The 17,774-nt window shown below is 33.4% G+C and overlaps 2 protein-coding genes across 6 annotated transcripts in view; one reads left to right on the top strand and one right to left on the bottom strand.

Annotated features, from left to right (window-relative positions):
• Positions 1–8,012, bottom strand: part of LOC149802610 (rho GTPase-activating protein 44-like) — a 128,398-nt gene extending 120,386 nt beyond the window's left edge. For all 5 annotated transcript variants that reach the window (XM_089951913.1, XM_089951912.1, XM_089951911.1 and 2 more), the window contains exon 1: positions 7,809–8,012. In XM_089951913.1, the coding sequence (XP_089808039.1) occupies positions 7,809–7,879 (71 nt within the window). In that variant the 5' untranslated portion in view covers positions 7,880–8,012. The remainder of the gene's footprint in view (positions 1–7,808) is intronic.
• A 105-nt stretch (positions 8,013–8,117) lies between these two features.
• LOC149802611 (ribosome biogenesis regulatory protein homolog) overlaps positions 8,118–17,774 on the top strand; it is a 33,641-nt gene continuing 23,984 nt past the window's right edge. Inside the window, exons 1-2 of the mRNA XM_089951915.1 lie at positions 8,118–8,279; positions 13,174–13,246. Of these exons, the coding sequence (XP_089808041.1) occupies positions 8,128–8,279; positions 13,174–13,246 (225 nt within the window). The 5' untranslated portion in view covers positions 8,118–8,127. The remainder of the gene's footprint in view (positions 8,280–13,173; positions 13,247–17,774) is intronic.

Below are 17,774 nucleotides of genomic sequence, written 5' to 3' on the forward strand. Positions count from 1 at the left end.
TAAAAGAATTTAATGAGTAAAAGAAGTACATGCAACAGTGCTTTGGTGTTATTTATTTGGACACACAAATTTGGGAAAATGAGTGGTAATAGAATTATTTTGAATTTGCATAGAATAATTAAACCATTGCTTTTGAAAACCACTTGACAAACAGTGTACACAAGATACATTAATATTGATATTTCTGAGGAACCTGAAAAATGCAATAAACTTAACTTAATAAACTCATTTTTGATACTTCAAATTTTCAAATTATGGATAAGAAAAGAGCAGTTGTTACAGACAACATCTCAGTTACTATCTTTCATAATGGAGGAGATAAACTAATGTTTAACCTAATTTAAAATGGGAAATGTAGGAAATATAAATTAGTTTCCAAGAGATACCTTTAACAGCTAACACTAGTCAGTAACCGAGATAAGCACAGCTAGGTTTCTAACCTGTGGGAAAATTCACTGCTGCTGTGCCTTAGATTTTACTGTTCAATGTACCATTGGAACCTCATTTGTATTTTAAATGGGGATAGATGTTACCTGGCAGCTATCTTATGTTTTCGATGCTTGTGTTATACACAGGTAAAGGATATTAGTTATATCATGTTTTAATGATGGCTATATAAAAATACAATAATCAAAAAGGTAACATACATTCTTGTGTACAAGTCCGATCCAACTGTACAAACTGCACAGACACTCACAGATTTGCTATCTCTAATTTACTAATCTGAAGGCTTTCATTGTCTAAAAAAATGTGATCCTAGCAGAAGATATTAATAAGAAAATTCAACTTATGAAAGGTTTTGAGCAAATTTCTACCTCCATTATCCCCATCTCCCAGCCCAATGCGTATTTGTAGTTACTGATATCTCAGATTCAACAATAAACTTCATCCCATCTTCCCCACACCAACCCCTTTTATAGGACATCTAGATTCTCAAAGTTGTGGATGAAATGTAGCTTGGGGAAGGGGCTAAAACTAATTTAGTTATGAATTATTACATTGCTATCACTTTTCCTGGTGCTAGTCCCTAGTCTAAAGTGAAAATTCATTCTTCCAATTTGCAACTGGACGTCTTGAACAAAAACAACACATTTCCAGCTCAACACCTTGGTCACTTCCATTCATTCAAAATATTATCTTTAACTTGGACAAGACAAAAGAACTCCAGAGCGAGGAGGGAAGAGAGAATCCAGTAATAACAACTGGTATTGCATAATTAGTTTTACCCCCACCTGAAAAAATGTAACATCATATTTCAGGTATTATTTATACATGAAAAAAAATATAAATATATAATTTGTAACAAATTAATTATCATATTTGGGGAAGAGACAGGATACTACTTTACACTGGAAGATGATTCATCTGAGTACATACTGGACTGATAGAGTCAGGCCTAATGCATAAATCCTCTGTTTCTGGTACACTACTGGAGAGAGGCAAAATGAGGAGGTGAAATAGAGCATACCACCAGGCAACTTTCTTGACATCATACACAGCGGATTTATTTTTTAAAAACAAAGATGCAGCATTAGCCCAAACTTCATGTACCTTGATTCTGATGAAGGAAAGACAGTAAACGAGTGAGAAGCTCTTCGATAGTCAAACTAATCTACCTAGAAATTGTGGTTGATGAGATATTAGCGGAAGCTCTGAGAGGAAGACAAACTACCAACCATTGCTTTTTTCCTTTTGTTAGTCAAATAGAAATATAATGCACCAAGCAAAAGTCCTTCTTGATTATCCCTTGCACAAATGTGATTCAGACTAGGGTAACTGGTTAAGGATCTATTGACAATACCGTATATAAGCTGAATAATTTAGGAAAAAATAAAAACCTGGAAGACAGGCAGTATCTGCATGACTAGGTCTAAACTTAAATTTTCTTGTTGACTACCAGTATATAAATACTGTAGATCGCCAAAGACGAGATCGCATGCAAAACCTTAACCCCCATGACCTCCTCTATTGAAACCAAATGTGACTATGGCCATCCCTTCAAATGTAGTAAAAATAACAAGATTTTCAATATGGCTGAACTTATGGGTCATGCACTTGTTAATGTTTAACCCATTCTGTGGGTAGGTGGGTGTCGGCTTATATGTGAATGGATTATACATGAGTATATATGGTAGCTGATTCTTGGTCAGAAAGCATAGCTGGCACAAAAGAAAGACTGAATCGCAGTTCCCACTGAAATGAAGGAAACCCTTTTTACAGGTAAGGCATGGATTTCATCCCTTCTGGCTGATGCTAATGAAAGAAGGAAGACTATGCACTCTGCATTTTAAACCTTATAGGTCAAATGCATCCTAATTTGTGTGATGCAGTTCACAACCCTGCTCAAAAATTAATATTCATGGATAAATAATTGGATATGAGCCAGGCATAAAGGTGGAGCATCTATGGACTACTGTGCATGAGGGACCCTCATGCTCCGTCAGCATATCCCTCCTTAGTAATAACCCCCTGGAGTAATCGACCAACTCATCATGACTGTTGGACCATGACTATTGGCACCACATCAGTGTTATCTGGGTGAAACAGGGTGATGTCCTGGGTCTGTGAAGAACTTTAGGGATTTTCTTGAAAGGTGTGACAATGAAGGCAAAAGGATAATCTCACTTCAAACTACCACCACTATCCCATGCACTCTGATCTGTTAGTGGGGAGACATACAGTAGCAGTTTGTTGTTGAGACTTGACACAAACAAGTCTACCAATGAATTTGCCCAAAGATGAAAATGACTCGATGCTACCAACTGAGTCTCTAGACCATTCATAATATCTAAAGATGCATGGTATTACCAGTATACCAGTGTACCGTGGTAATATTTTCCAGTGGTACAACCAAATTGCTGATGAATCTCTTTATGACTTAAAGGATAATAACATTATGTTTTCATTTTTCATGATGAAATAACTTCACAAATTAACTTGCGTTTTACAAAATGGCTGTATGTGTCACATATTAATTTTGAATATTACAAATATAATTTTATTACATACCCATTACTTGGCTGATCTGGAATGCAATAGAGATATTAAAATCTGTGATCCTTATTGCATACTAAAAATTCCATATCACACACAGAGACTGGAACTACTTTTACTTTTAAAACTTGAAATATTAAATAATAGTCCACTTATAAAATATCCAGAATTATTTATTGCTATACATTTTCAATTATTCAAAAATGTCTACAGACATTTCTAATTTTAAGAAATGCAGTCAAATCTGGTTAAAATGGACAGTTTTGTCACTGTGAATAAGAGTACAACGGACAGTGACAAGCAGTTAAAGTGAATTTCACAGTATGAGATAGTTGAGGTGGACAACAACATCTTGGACAAAGTGCTTTACATTGATTTCTCATATGTTGCCAGTGTGCACTATTATAATAATTTTGTAGCTAGTACATTATAACTTTAGTATCAACACCTTCTATTTTTTTTATCAATAGACTCAAAAATGTCAGCATGATGTTTTTTTAACAGTATCAGCTACAGTGTATGCTTAATCATCCCACTTTAGTTATAGCTTTTAGACTGCAACTTAAACAACAGTTAAACATAGCAAACTCAAGTCCTATGAGGTGTTGGCCATTTAATTATTGGGATGGGGGTGCGGTAGGACCACAATTCTCTTTCAAACTGAAATATTTTATTTTATTCTTTTCACAATTAATATCCTTTTTCCAAATAATATCATGGATATAATATGGTGTTATGTTGTTATAAATCAGAGCAAATTTGTTTTCCCAACTACTGACAGACAGAAATTAAACAAAAAAGTGTCAGGCCCCTGCCCCAGAACATTGAACTGTTTGTCCTTAATACTGTAGTTGGATTCTCACAGTGACTTCATCCAAAACTGTCCATCGAAGGAGGTTCCATTCTTCCAAGAAGCACATCAGATACCATTATCACTGTGTTGTTGTCCATGATGACCATAACAATATGACTTCCAAGACTGATGCACTCTGTAGGTTGGTGATACGTAGAGAAGAGTCCTGCTTGAATCAAAAGCCCTGAAAGATTATCCCCTCTGGTACAGGTGAGCATCCCACGTGAATCTGAGGTGTTGGTATACAGGAAGCAGTGAATTAAGTTCTGTAGCATGTATCAGAACTCCAGCCAGAAAACTGTCCTGATTTATCCACAGCTAAAATGGTGAAGAATATGAATTCCAAAATAATCCAAGTTGAATGGAGGGGGGGTCCTTGTTTGATATCCAATTTGCTAGCAGCAGAAACTGGAAAAGCTGCATCTTAAGTCTTCATAGGTGAATTAGATCCACTGCCATGTTCAGGTTCCACAACAGTGAGAGGTACAAGCAATGAGGTCATCTCAAACAACCGTTGTGAGAGACAGTATCTGTATGATCATGTCAAGAGAAACACAAGCCATCTGTTGATATGTGAAGAAATTAAGTTATGTAGGGGAAATTCTGACTTCTCCTGATTAGAAATTCAACCCAGGCAAGCCCGTCTTCTATTCGAGTGACAAGTCTCCGAATAAGATCTGTGTGAGAATGTGTATGAACCAATCAGTGATCTTAATAAATCTGCTGTACCTCTAGAAATGCTGCTAGGAATTGCATAAACCGGGGAGGTCCTCCACTTGTATCGTGTGTGGGTGGGGGACAATATATAATTTTCATTCATGTAAACAAATGGTATTCATATTTCTTTCAAACTTTATGTATTCAAGTTTAAATGATTATACTCACATGAATTTAGTCCTCAATTAATGCACCATATATATACATGACACAGAATTATCTAAACAATAATTTTGGTTTGTTTAACATATTTCCAATCCTTTCATAACAGAAGCCTTACTTATATAATCAAATGTCAACAAATATAAACCCAAACCAAAAATGCAATATTGTTATACTGAAGGTACAACTTTTAATCTGAGCATAGTGCAAGTGAAATGTGACAGCCAGTTGTCTTTTTAACCATTTCTTTACAACAATATAAGTATTTTATGACCTGTTTCTACTCTGTGCATTTGTTTTTATTAAATTCTAAAGTAAAAGCTAAAATAATGGCGGTGAAAAAAATTGGGTATCAAAATGAATTGTTCAAGCATCCTCGATTTAAAGCAATAGTAAAGATTATTTTTAAGTCAGTTCAAATAAGATGAATTGATCTGCAACAGATATTGGCATACAACATTCCATTATCTTTTTCAATGCAGGTTTTCTTTGAACACATTCAGCTAAATTCCACGGTAAAACTTGATCATAAAATCTCTTTTAAACTGTAACATCAGAAATATTTCAAGCAGCATATTGTAAAATGCTAATTTCTATCCATTGTCAATGAAAATTAGATTCACTTAATTTACCAAGGGGTGTCTTAGTTGCAGAGGTCTGGGGATTTACCCCAGCAACTTTGCTGATAGCTAATACCTATATTCAGTAAATTAAATGTTTCTGAAGTAAAAAAATTATAAAACTTATACATATTGTAAAACATATTTTTTAAATGAACTCATTTCCATAAGTAATAAAAAAACTGCCATTTTCAAAGCTATTTCGATGTCAATTCACTATTGTAATTACGGTGTCATAAAGATTCCACGCTTGTCAGATTTACTCGAATCTATGAATGAAAATGCTTGTGGACAAATTATTATTAATTTATCACCATGCACCTGGCTGATTTCATTAAATTCATAATTTAATTTTTAAAACTCAATCTAAAATTGAAAGAAGAAAAGCAAAAACACAAGTTTAAAGATGATCCATGTTCTTGGAAATATGTCATGAGATTACATGTTGTTCAAGTTAAATTACCAAAAATTGTAACAGTAATGCATCTGTTCATACATGTGTTGGCTGTACCAATAACAAGATATGAACTAGCAGAACTTGTTATAGATCAAATTCTTGTGTACTCAAATGCCTTTGACCTGCCTTCTGGAGATGAGCTTGAAGAAGATGATGATGATGAAGATGATTGCTTTTTCTCAAGCAAGCCCCTAGTCATGACTTTTTTTCAATGTGTTTGTTGTTTGAAAATTGGGGGGAAAAAAATCATGATTGTTAAAAAAAAATTACAATAGAATTATTTAGTTTTAGATCTGTTAAAAAATAGCCTTTTTATACCAAATATTCATGTCAAATTCTTTCCAATATTTTCCAAAAAATGATTATTTGCTTTCAGAATATATTGATTTTGCCCCCTGCAATTCTCTGAAAATCATTTTCAACAGAGGACTTTGCCCCTGGGCCCTCAGATGTGTTGGTACTGTCTCTGCAACTCTTGCAGGAGGAGGTGCCCCAGACCTCCTCCAAGTTTCTGTGAAAAACCTCTCTGTATGTGTACAGACACACACACACACACACACACACACACACACTCAAACTTATCAATGTGTATGTTATTTTAATATGAAGTTGTGTAGGTGTTTTCCTAAGTGTGTGTCTATGTTTGTGACAAAGTGAGTCAATAGAATTGAAAGAAATATGAACTGGAGATGAGTTTCACTTGCTAAAAATGCTTTTTCAATATGTAGCCAATATTCAACTTTATTGCATAATGAGTAATATAAAAGGATCAGTGGTTTTTACTGGAATTTTCCCTCTTCCAGTTATATTGGTCACCATGTATAGCCTATCACGTGCTGAAAAAATGACATTATTCCCACAGCAACAAATGAGCAATGGAGCTATTTCCACCTTTTTATAGTGATTCTACAACTTTTTGTTTTACTTCTTAAGTTCATTATAAATTAAACAAGGATAGAAACATTAAAGTAGTAATAAGTGGAAAGTAGATATGCAGAAATATGTTTATAAACACATAAGAAAAGTTTTCATGACATTCTAAAAATTGTGTTATTATGGTTTAATCGTAATGAATGTGGGGTCCGAAAATTGTGTTAGGTTTAATGAAAATGAATGTGATCCTGCAAATATTTTTCTCTACTTTTCAAGTTCACTCTAACTTAACCATGAATAGAAACATGAAAGCAGAAATAAGTAGAGACTGAAAAGCAGAACAAAGTTTATAAACATGTATGAAACAGTTTCATTGACATTCTAAAAAATTTGTTAAGGTTTATTCAAAATAAATGCGAGGTCAGGCAAAAGGTAGGCATACTCATTTACTCAAATGACTGCATTCAAATGTGACCTGCTATGTTTCATTCTTTATCCTAATTAAAAGTGCAATTACAAAAATGTTTTGGGGCCCCAAGTGACTGAGTGGTCTAAAGCGCTCACCATTCCAGATCACTGTTGTCTCATTTCTGTCTGTGTGGGTTCAAGTCTCAGGCTCGGCTAAAGTGGGTACATAAGAAAGATTGCCAGTAGCTACTTGTGGGTCAGTGTTTTTTTTGGAGTTTTCTAGAGTTCTTCCTCCACTAGTTATACTGGCCACCATGTATAGCCTATCTTGTGCTGAAAAATGGTGTTAAACCCTGTAACACAAATGTTTGCAGCATAATCATGACTTTTTTTTCCAGAGCATCCATTTTCATTAAATTATTTGGGACCAAATTCTTCTGAAAAATTATAAAAACAAAGTTTCGATTTCACACGCCCATTCACTTCAGTTACAGAAACTACGCAAAGTAGTATACATGAAAGAGTTCAGACGAGACTTGTATCTTTCATGGATGCATCTCCATTGAAAATAACTATGTATAGTTGCAAAAGCTGGTACTTCACTATGTATATCCTACACCTGATTCCGTGGTTTTGCATGTTCATGAGAATGATAACCTCTGTATTATTGTAATACAGCAATAATAAACCTATTATTATTAACTATAAAATAAAACTTGCCCACCTTCCAAGGTTTTGGTCAGCAATTTGCTTCACCCTCAGGAAGTTCTTCCTTATATTCTCTTTTTTAAACATTTTTATGGTTAAAATTGTTTCATTATAACAGTGTCCAATTTCCCGTATGACAGCATCATATGATCTTCTATTGTTTTCTTGTTTATGATGCTACATTATTTAATTATCGACCAAAACGCTTAAAGACGGAAGTAAAGACACCGTACCGGAAATAAGGGCAACCGTACGCATGTTTTATAAAATACAATTTCATTGGTCATTGTTTCTATGTTTAGCTAATCAATAAACCTGACACAGTGTTCTAGGAAATGGCTGACTTTATAGCCAGCGTGCTTCAATCCGCTGCTGAAAAGGAGGCAAAATATAAAACTATCGAAGTTGTTAAAGATATTGATGTGGACATTGACGAAGGAAATCTTTTAGTATCAGACACAAACCCGTTTGATCTTAAAAAATTTCGGTACTTATTGAGGTTTCAATTTGTATGGTTATTTTGCCAAAACAATTTGAATTATAACATGTTTTCGAGGAAGTGTCGCACTTCTTGAGAGGCTGAGAAATGCTTAAATATTCAATTTAGATGATTCTTCGATCTTGAATTGTTGAACTATTGGTGCATAACTTGTTTTGGTGTTTTTTGTGTTGTTTTATTTCAGCAAAGACAGAAGCACAATTTGCACACATCTGCAAGTCCTACAACATAAGACGTATCACATGATATTTTTGTTTTGATGCTACGTCTTATTTCCTAAATAACGGTCTTGTGTAGCCTGCTCCCAAGTAGACAGGAGAACGAAAGATAACATTTTCAGGAATATCTCATTAGCAACCTCAGTCATTTTTCTGATATTGAAATAACTGCAAACACTTGATTTCTTCATGTACAGCCTGACTATACATCCCCGTTTTTTTGTAAACCCCCCACCACCACTACCGATTTCAATAATAGAAAACTTTAGTGTGATAAAAAAGTGCAAGGAACTTAGTCAATTCATTCACTGATTTATAATTTCTAACCCGACTGAGTAGAGTGGCCCTAACACCATCAACGTCTGTGCGTTTCATGCTTAACAGAAGTTTTCAGTATAATAGGTGGACATGCAGGAGATCAATTTCCAGTTCCTGGACAAGTCCATTTTCAGCAAAGGGGTGTGTGCACGATACATACATATGTTGTCTACTTCCGATATTTACATTGTTGAATAGAATGATGACAAAAAAATTTGCCTTTCACGTGGATTTAACAAGCAGTTTAATTTTTATGTTCATTTGTGCAAAGGCAAAAGGATATAATTCCAAACTCTCAATGTTCTGGTAATTTACAGAATTATCCGGCAGTTACTGAATAGGATGAACTAAGTTATTATGTTGTCAGATGGAAATAAAATAACCCATAGTGTACACAATATGGCACAATGTTAGTATGGAAAGTCTGTTAAGCATGAAAGGTAAAGGGGATGCCAGTATTAGTACCAATCTGGTCACAGTCAATTTAGAAATTATAAATCAGTGATTTAATTGACTTAGTTATGTTCACTTTTTATCACATTAAACGTTTTCATTATTGAAATTGGTAGGGGTACAAACAAACTGGGATGTATAATAAGACTATAGATCTGTTTGACATCATTCCAAAACAGTTTAATTTTAAAAAATATCTGTTAGAAAAAAGTTATGCAACTTTTAAGTTCCAAAATATTTACAAATTTCTAGAATTTGTTTCTTATATAAATGTATTTAGATTATGTGGCAGTCATGCAACCGAAGTAAAATGTTCTTTCCATAAAAAAATGTTATAACTTTCTTTTTTGGGGAGATATTATTATTAAATTTGATATTCTGGTTGCATTTTTTCTGCTGAATTCATTATCTCATTAAATCTCTTGTCTGACTTCAGTATTTTCATTCATAAGTGAAAAGCTTATAAACAATTCAGAACTTTTATGACATTCAACTTAATACAAATATATCACATTAACAATAGCTCCAATGTATGTAAAACATCTTCAAAAACAAAAAAAATGTAATGTTTATTCATAATTATAATTGTCATTGAAACAATGTTGCAAGACCTAATTTCATGAATAGAATTCATGTTGGTTTCCTTTTCTAAATCCTGTGATATTATATTTAGCTCCTTGCAGAATGGACCAGGGAATGCTGCCATCTTTCACTTAGAACTAATGTTTCACTATCATATACCTGCAAAATAAATTATCACTTTCAGACTTTGTATTTTTTTTTTGTATTTTGAAAACATTGATCCTATCAAATGTTATCAATGCATTGGGAATTTAAGAACCCACTTTAAGTGTGCATGTAGTTACTTTGCTACGCTCGTCAAAGTAAAAAAACCAGTCATACTGTAACTTTGCATTTGTCTGATAGTGATGCAATTTTTTTATCATTTCATCAGACAGTGTCCCATTACAAAATTTAAACAAATGCAGTAACACAATGAATATAAAGTTGAACATATTTTAAAACTGATGACAGTTTGTCGTTCAGATTATTACAGCATCGACAACTTGAGCCTATTTATAGTGGATGAAAATCTAGGCTTTGCATGTTCATTTTGAGACTATTCTATCTAACCATACAACAAGCGTTAATATGATAAAAACTATTTTTTAAAAATCATTTTAGCATGTTCTTCTAGCAAACCAATTTGTACGAAGTTAATAATAAGTTTCATTCTTAAACATCAGTTGTGTAAACGTTAACATCATTATCAGCTGTTAGAAATTTCAGATATGGCATACAATGTCGACACGAGGAGATTCAAATGTTTTACAAATTTAATGCTCTTTATGATTGGTTTATAAACGTTTCTGATATATAAATTTGGTAGCAAAATAAAGCTTGGAACAGGCCGATTTTGATGATGTATGATGCATTTTTTTAAATTGCCAAACTTTTGGTCAAATCTGCATAAAGTTTGAGGGATTATTTCTTTGTGTAGGAATATCATAGAAACATGCCACAACCACTGATCAAATTGTTTACATCTCCTCTGATTGGATTGAAAATATAATGAATATTCATGAAGTTTTAATAACCCGCATTTTGTAACAAAGAAGATAGGTATCATGTGACCATGGCATAATCAGCGCTTAATTTAAAAGGACTTGTGAAATCTGTTACTTTTGATGTTCATAATGTACTAATTCCATTAATATAGTCAAATATAAAAAGAAAACATGCCCATTATAGATAATTTTATTTGCTTTTACAATTTGATGCTGCAATGAAAATTCTACACTTGGTCAACAGTTTCATCAGATTTCCAGGTAAACTGTACATGGTAGACTGGGGTTACTAATCTCACACACTGCAGCCCGTATAGATGCTCTTTCACAAATTTAAATCTAATTGATTATACCACAGGAGTCTGATGTTTTATCAATAAAGTACGACGAAATCTCTGACAACATTAAATCACCTTATCAGTACTATAAATGAACACAAGGAGTGCAGGCATGACAACAACTCTCCGCTCAATTCAACTTTTCTCATGCATCTTAAATAGCTTCAGAATCGCAAGAAGACTGAAAACTACCCATATCCATTCAAAAGACAGTGACATACCAATGCATAACTCTCGGAAAACCATTACATGATTCCAATCTGGTGAATTAACCTTTATTTTCACCATTATGATCACAAACCCTTTCTAGCAAAATCCGTTTGACAGAAGTAGCCCATTCTACCATGGGCTGAATAATATCATGAAAGTATTTTCACAATATAAAATGTTTAATTTGCTTTGCATTTCAGATTGTATTATTTGGTAATTTTATATAAATTTCCAGAACAGAAATATGTAATTAAAGTTTGGATGGTAGAAATAATGGTTGATGACATCATCACACTTCAAATATTAAAGCCTAGACAGATACTGAACCCAGTAGATTTAAAAATGTGTTTGATTGACTGTGTAGAGGTTGCCACCTGGTAAGATCATTTGTTGTTTGTATTGAGGTTTTTTCATAACAAAAAATAATAGTGAAGAAGAAAAAATGATGTACTATTTATTATGATGATGATGATAATGATAGAGGGGAAAAAAAATAGGAAATGAAAAAAGCTGATACTTTATACCACTGATTAACCATTGATGATGATGGTGATGTTTGTGTGTGTGTGAGAGAGACATACAGACAGACATATGAGGCCGGTAACTCAAAATACTAAAATTATCAGGATTAATTTGTATACAATGCGAGGACAGTCTGAAAGCTATCAGCAACTGCATGTATTTGCAGAGTAAGGTCATTTTTTTACAACTTTTGAAGATATTAGTAATATAATACTGTAAATAACATTTTCATGTTGCATTCATTATTCTGAGCAAATTCAACTAATCGATTGATTCTGCACTATTAATTTTCTTGTACTAAAAAATAACACTGATTCTGTGCTGTGTTTGGTAGGATTATTAGACCTTAACTCATACTGCAGGGTAGAAACTGGTAGAATGGTCTACTTCCATCTGGTGGATTCTGCTAGAAAGGGTTTGTGACCATAATGGTAAAAATAAAGGTTAATTCGCCTGATTGGATTCATGTGATGGTCATCTGAGAGTTATGCATTAGTAGTTTACTGTATTTTGAATGGATATGTGTAGTTTTTCAGTCTTCTTGCAATTCTGGAGCAATAAAATATGTGTGAGAAAAGTCGAATTAATTAGATGGTTAGGATCACGCTTGCATTCCTTGTGTTCATTTATAGTTGTTGTTATAGGGTTTAACGCCATTTTTCGGCACAAGATAGGCTATACATGGCGGCCAGTATTAATGGTGGAGGAAGAACCAGGAAAACCCCGGAAAGAACCACCGACCCACGAGAAGCTACCGGCAAGCTTTCTCACATATCCACATTTGCCGAGCCTTGGACTCGAACCCACGCAGACAGGGGTGAGATGGCAGTGATCCATGACGGACAGCGCTTTAGACCACTCGGCCACTCGAGGCCCCTGTTCGTTTATAGTACCAATAAGGTGATTTCATGTCAGAGATTTCGTCATACTTTATTGATAAAATGTCAGACTCCAGTGATTATACTTACTTTGCTATCTTTATCCTAATGGAATCAAAATCTGACAGCAACAAATTGACTCATGTTCTGTTTAGCTGGTTGGAATGTTGTGGAAACTAGGAATGCCTAAATTGGATTAGGTTATATTATTAGAATGTACAGATGCAGTCATTTTTTTATTTTTGTTGCAGGTAGTAGAATATACTTTGTTAATCATCTTAAGTCGGTAATATTGTACCACCAGGATTTTTTGATATTTGTTAAAATATAAATTAATTTTTATATCTGATGAAACATTCCTCTATTTTTTTTTTCAGGTCAAATAAAGAAGACTTTTTCAAGAACCTTGCAAGAGATAACACACAGCTACTGATAAACAGAATCTGGCAGGTAAAATTTCGCAAATGCAAGATTTATTATGAGCAATCACCTTTGGAGTACAATGATTCACCTATTTATTAGCAACCCCATCTTTTATATTGAAATAACTGCAAAGACTTGATTTCTTCATATAGATCTGTTTAACAGCATTCCAAAACAGTTTGATATTTTAAAATATCTCGATTAGAAAAAACTTATGCAACTTTTAAGTTCCAAATATTTACAAATTTCTAGAATTTGTGTCTTTTATAAATGTATTCAGATTATGTGGCAGTCATGCAACCGAAGTAAAATGTTCTTTCCATAAAAAATGTTATAACTTTCTTTTTTGGGGAGATATTATTATGAAATATGATATTCTGATTGCATTTTTCCTGCTGAATTAATTGCTGTCATTAAATCTCTTGTCTGACTTCAATCTTTTCATTTATAAATGAAAAGCATATAAACTTTTCGCAATTTTTATGACATTTAACTTAATACAAGTACATCACATTAGCAATAGTTCATATGTATGTAAAACAACTTCAGAAACAAAAAAATGCAATATTTATTCATAATTGTCATTGAAACAATGTTGCAAGACCTATAATATGAATAAGATTCAAGTTGGTTTCATCTTCTAAGTCCTGTGATGTTATATTTAGCTTCTTGCAGAATGGACCAGAGAATGCTGCCATCTTTCACTTAGAACTAATGTTTCAATATCATATACCTGCAAAATAATTTATCACTTTCAGACTTTGTATTAATTTGTTTTGTATTTTGAAAACATTATTGATCCTATAAAATGTTATAAAATTGCATTGGGAATTTATAAACCCACTTTAAGGGTTTTGCATAGTTACTTTGCTACACTCGCCAAAGTATAAAAAAAAAAAACATTGTCATATCGAAACTTTGCATTTGTCTGATAGTGATGCAATTTTTTATCATTATTTCATCAGACAATGTCCCATTTCAAATCTAATTTATGCAATAACATAATGCATATAAGGTTGAACATATTTTAAAACTGATTACCGTTTGTCAGTTCAGATATTTACAGCAATGGCAACTTGAACCTATTTATAATGAATGAAAATCTAGGCTTTGCATGTTCATTTTATGACTATATTGTCTAAACCATAAAACAAGCGTTGATACGATAAAAACTGTTTTAAAAAATCATTTTAGCATGTTCTTCTGGCACACCAATTTGTACGAAATTAATAATAAGTTTGGTTTTGAAACATCATTGTGTGAAAGTTAACATCGTTATCAGCTGTTAGAAAATTCAAGTATGGTCGACAATATCAACACAATGGAGATTAAAAAGTTTTACAAATTCAATGCTTGTTTATAAACGTGTCCAGTATGTAAATTTGGTAGCAAAATAATGCTTGGAATATGCCAATTATGATGATATTTGATGCATTTATTTAAATTGCCAAACTTTTGCTCAAACTGTGTAAAGTTTGAGGTATTATTTCTTTGTGTAAGAATATCATAGGAACGTGCTACAACCACTGACTGAATTGTTTACATCTCCTCTGAATGGCTTGAAAATTTTATGAATATTCATGAAGTTTTAGTGACCCGCATGATCAGCGCTTATTTTCAATGACACGTGAAATCTGTTACTTTTGATGGTTATAAAGTAATAATTCCATTAATATAGAGTCCAATATAAAAAGAAAACGTGCCCGTTATAGTTAACCATAGTGGTACTTGATATAATGTAGCTAAAACCTAACATTGGGAAACTGACATCAGTAGAGATAATCGGATTACTTAGCTTACCTTGGTTTTGGATACCTATTAAAATAAAATTTGGCCACTTGTTAGAGGTCAGTTTGACATTTTTGCCAAAAAAATGCTTGCCACATGCTGGATCAGAGGGGTAGCTGTCTGTGAGGGGTACTTTTATACACAGACAAGCCGGTACTCAGAAAACTGGCCATGAAGAGGAAGTAGCCACTGATGAGGGTGCTGTATAAGATAGGGATCACTGTAGTGTGTATAATATATCCAGATCTTTGGTAATGACAAAAGTTAGACACAGATATTTGCAAATATTTTACATGAATTGATCTAATTTTTCATGAAATATCAAAAATTGAGTTAAATGTTTGCCAGGACAATTCAGGATATCCTTATGTTTGAAGTAAGCTGCAGTCTTTAATTATTTATAAAAGCTTAAGATGGCGGAAGTTGCAAGTGAGTTACTTGATCTTAGACTAAAGTGAACTATTAAGTATAATTACCAAATGTAATCACAATACTATTCATTTATTGTACATTATTAGAAATATTTATTCACATTTGTGTGTTTCATAGTTGAAATCATAAAGTAGTTGTGTGCATCTTTTCCAGATTGAATGAATGACTACACTGCACCAACTATAAGTAGTAATACTTATGAAAGAACCATGATGTAAAATGAAAAACAAATGCATGTGCTGTTTGATACCATGTGAAAGCATTTTACTTCCAATAAAGCTGACTTGCTTTAAAAAAGCACTCACACACATGCACACACATACACCCATGCACACACATACATGTACACACACACACACACTCCAGTAATATCAGACTTCATTTTATAACAGCTGGTATATGACCAATAATTCATTTCCAATGGGTGTCTTTTATTTTCAACCGTACCCATCAAAGAAATTCCATGAGTTGTTTTTATTAACAATTGTCACCTTGTCACATTGACTTTGGGAGTCTGCAAGCTCAGCACATATTGGAGCTCAGGAGATGCTTGTGGCTGGGATAGGACTTGGGTCTACAAATCCCAATTACATACAGTTTAATTAAATGTATTAAGTTAAAAGATAAATATTTATTTCCTGTGGTCAAAACTCACTTCAAATAGTAAATAGTCACATTTTCACATGTGCTTGACCAGTAGCAAGGTGGACCTTGACATTGACTACAGGATGGAAATGATAGACCTATATGGTTTGAAATAAGGGATAAATAGATAAAAGAAACTGCACAATTATGTAAAAGAAGAATGTGGTACATACAGACACTAAAGAAAGGTGCTAATATATGGAAAGATCACAGAGTATATAACTTGCATAACATTATAAAGCATAACAAACTGAAAACTCTCTTTCTCTCTCTCGTGTCCTTGGCCACAGCAACAGAAGGATTTGTAAAGTCATGTACATTTTTGGCATTTCTTGCTGTGCAGAAACAGATTGTGACTATTGAAATAGCACCCAGAAAAACATTGTCAAAACATTTTGGTACCAAATGCATGAGAGCAAGGCACTTAATAACCTCATGGAGGTCAAGGGCTATAATAGTACATGCCAACCATTACGCTTTTTCACTAAATTACACCTTACACGTAACTGTATTCGGATTACGGGTTTTCGTTATATCCCCCTCTAAAAAAAATTAATAATATGTTTTCTTATTTTTATTAACATCCCATTAATCCCACAGACCGTATTCTAGAAAAGATGGCTTCTGTGTAACTATGGCATAAGAGTACGCTTGCCCGAAGCCTTGCATGCACTTTCCTAACAGTATTATATTCTATTTATAGCAGCTACCCTATTTCAGATAAACATGCTGGTTTCTACTTTTGACCTCGGTTTCTATTTATAGTAGCTGTATGCCTTAGTTAGGAGAGAACAGACTGGTTTTCTAACTTTTAATCTTTGCTTGCAGATTATTTGTTCTAATTCATATCTGGTACAGAACCATCTGTAGGTATTTGACGCTAAAAGTCAAGTCAGATTTATTCTAGTCGATGCATGTGTTAGAGCAAAAATATTTTTCAAATAATTTCACAGATGGATTAGGAAAAGACGAAAAACTGATTCAGAGATGAATACATGAATTACACAATACAGTATTCTATTCTAGGGCAGCTTTGCGCCCCTTGCAGGCTACGTGGAAAGGATTTTAATATTGGTCATGGTGGTAAAACAAAGAAACCTTGAATTAGCTAGTTTTACTAACTCCAATATGAAAGTAACTTCTTTTTTACAGCAGAACTCAATTGCGGACACAAGTATTATAAATGCATAGGCGTTATCTACCGAGTACTTCATAGAACATGGACTACCCCTAGTGGTAGAAGACTACATTGGTCTTTTGTTCAAATGAATGTTTCCTGATTCCAAAATTGCAGAAAATATGTATGTATGTGCAAGAACAAAATCATCTAATATTGTTAGGTATTTAGCAGAAGATACTTCACTTAAAATTGTAGAAGCCATGAAAATTTGGCCGTTTAGTATTGCAACAGGCAGGAGTAGTGATTATGATAAAAAGTTATACCCAGTCTTTGTAAGAGACTTGGACAACGAAAAGGGCGAAGTCAGAGTGCTCTTCTTTCATTACCAAAATTAACAGTGATTTCACTGGAGAAAACATTTTTTTTATTTGCTTGATAATTCTTTGAATAAACATAAGTTGGCAGAACTGTATGGGGTTTTCAGCTGATAATGCATCAGTGATGACTGAAATTCGTAAAGGAGTTGCATTCTATATTTTCAAAAATGTCTCCATCACTGTTTATATCAGG

This window comes from Sinohyriopsis cumingii, chromosome 3 (genome assembly GCF_028554795.1).
Source record: "Sinohyriopsis cumingii isolate HCF-2022 chromosome 3, ASM2855479v2, whole genome shotgun sequence".
Taxonomy (NCBI): domain Eukaryota; kingdom Metazoa; phylum Mollusca; class Bivalvia; order Unionida; family Unionidae; genus Sinohyriopsis; species Sinohyriopsis cumingii.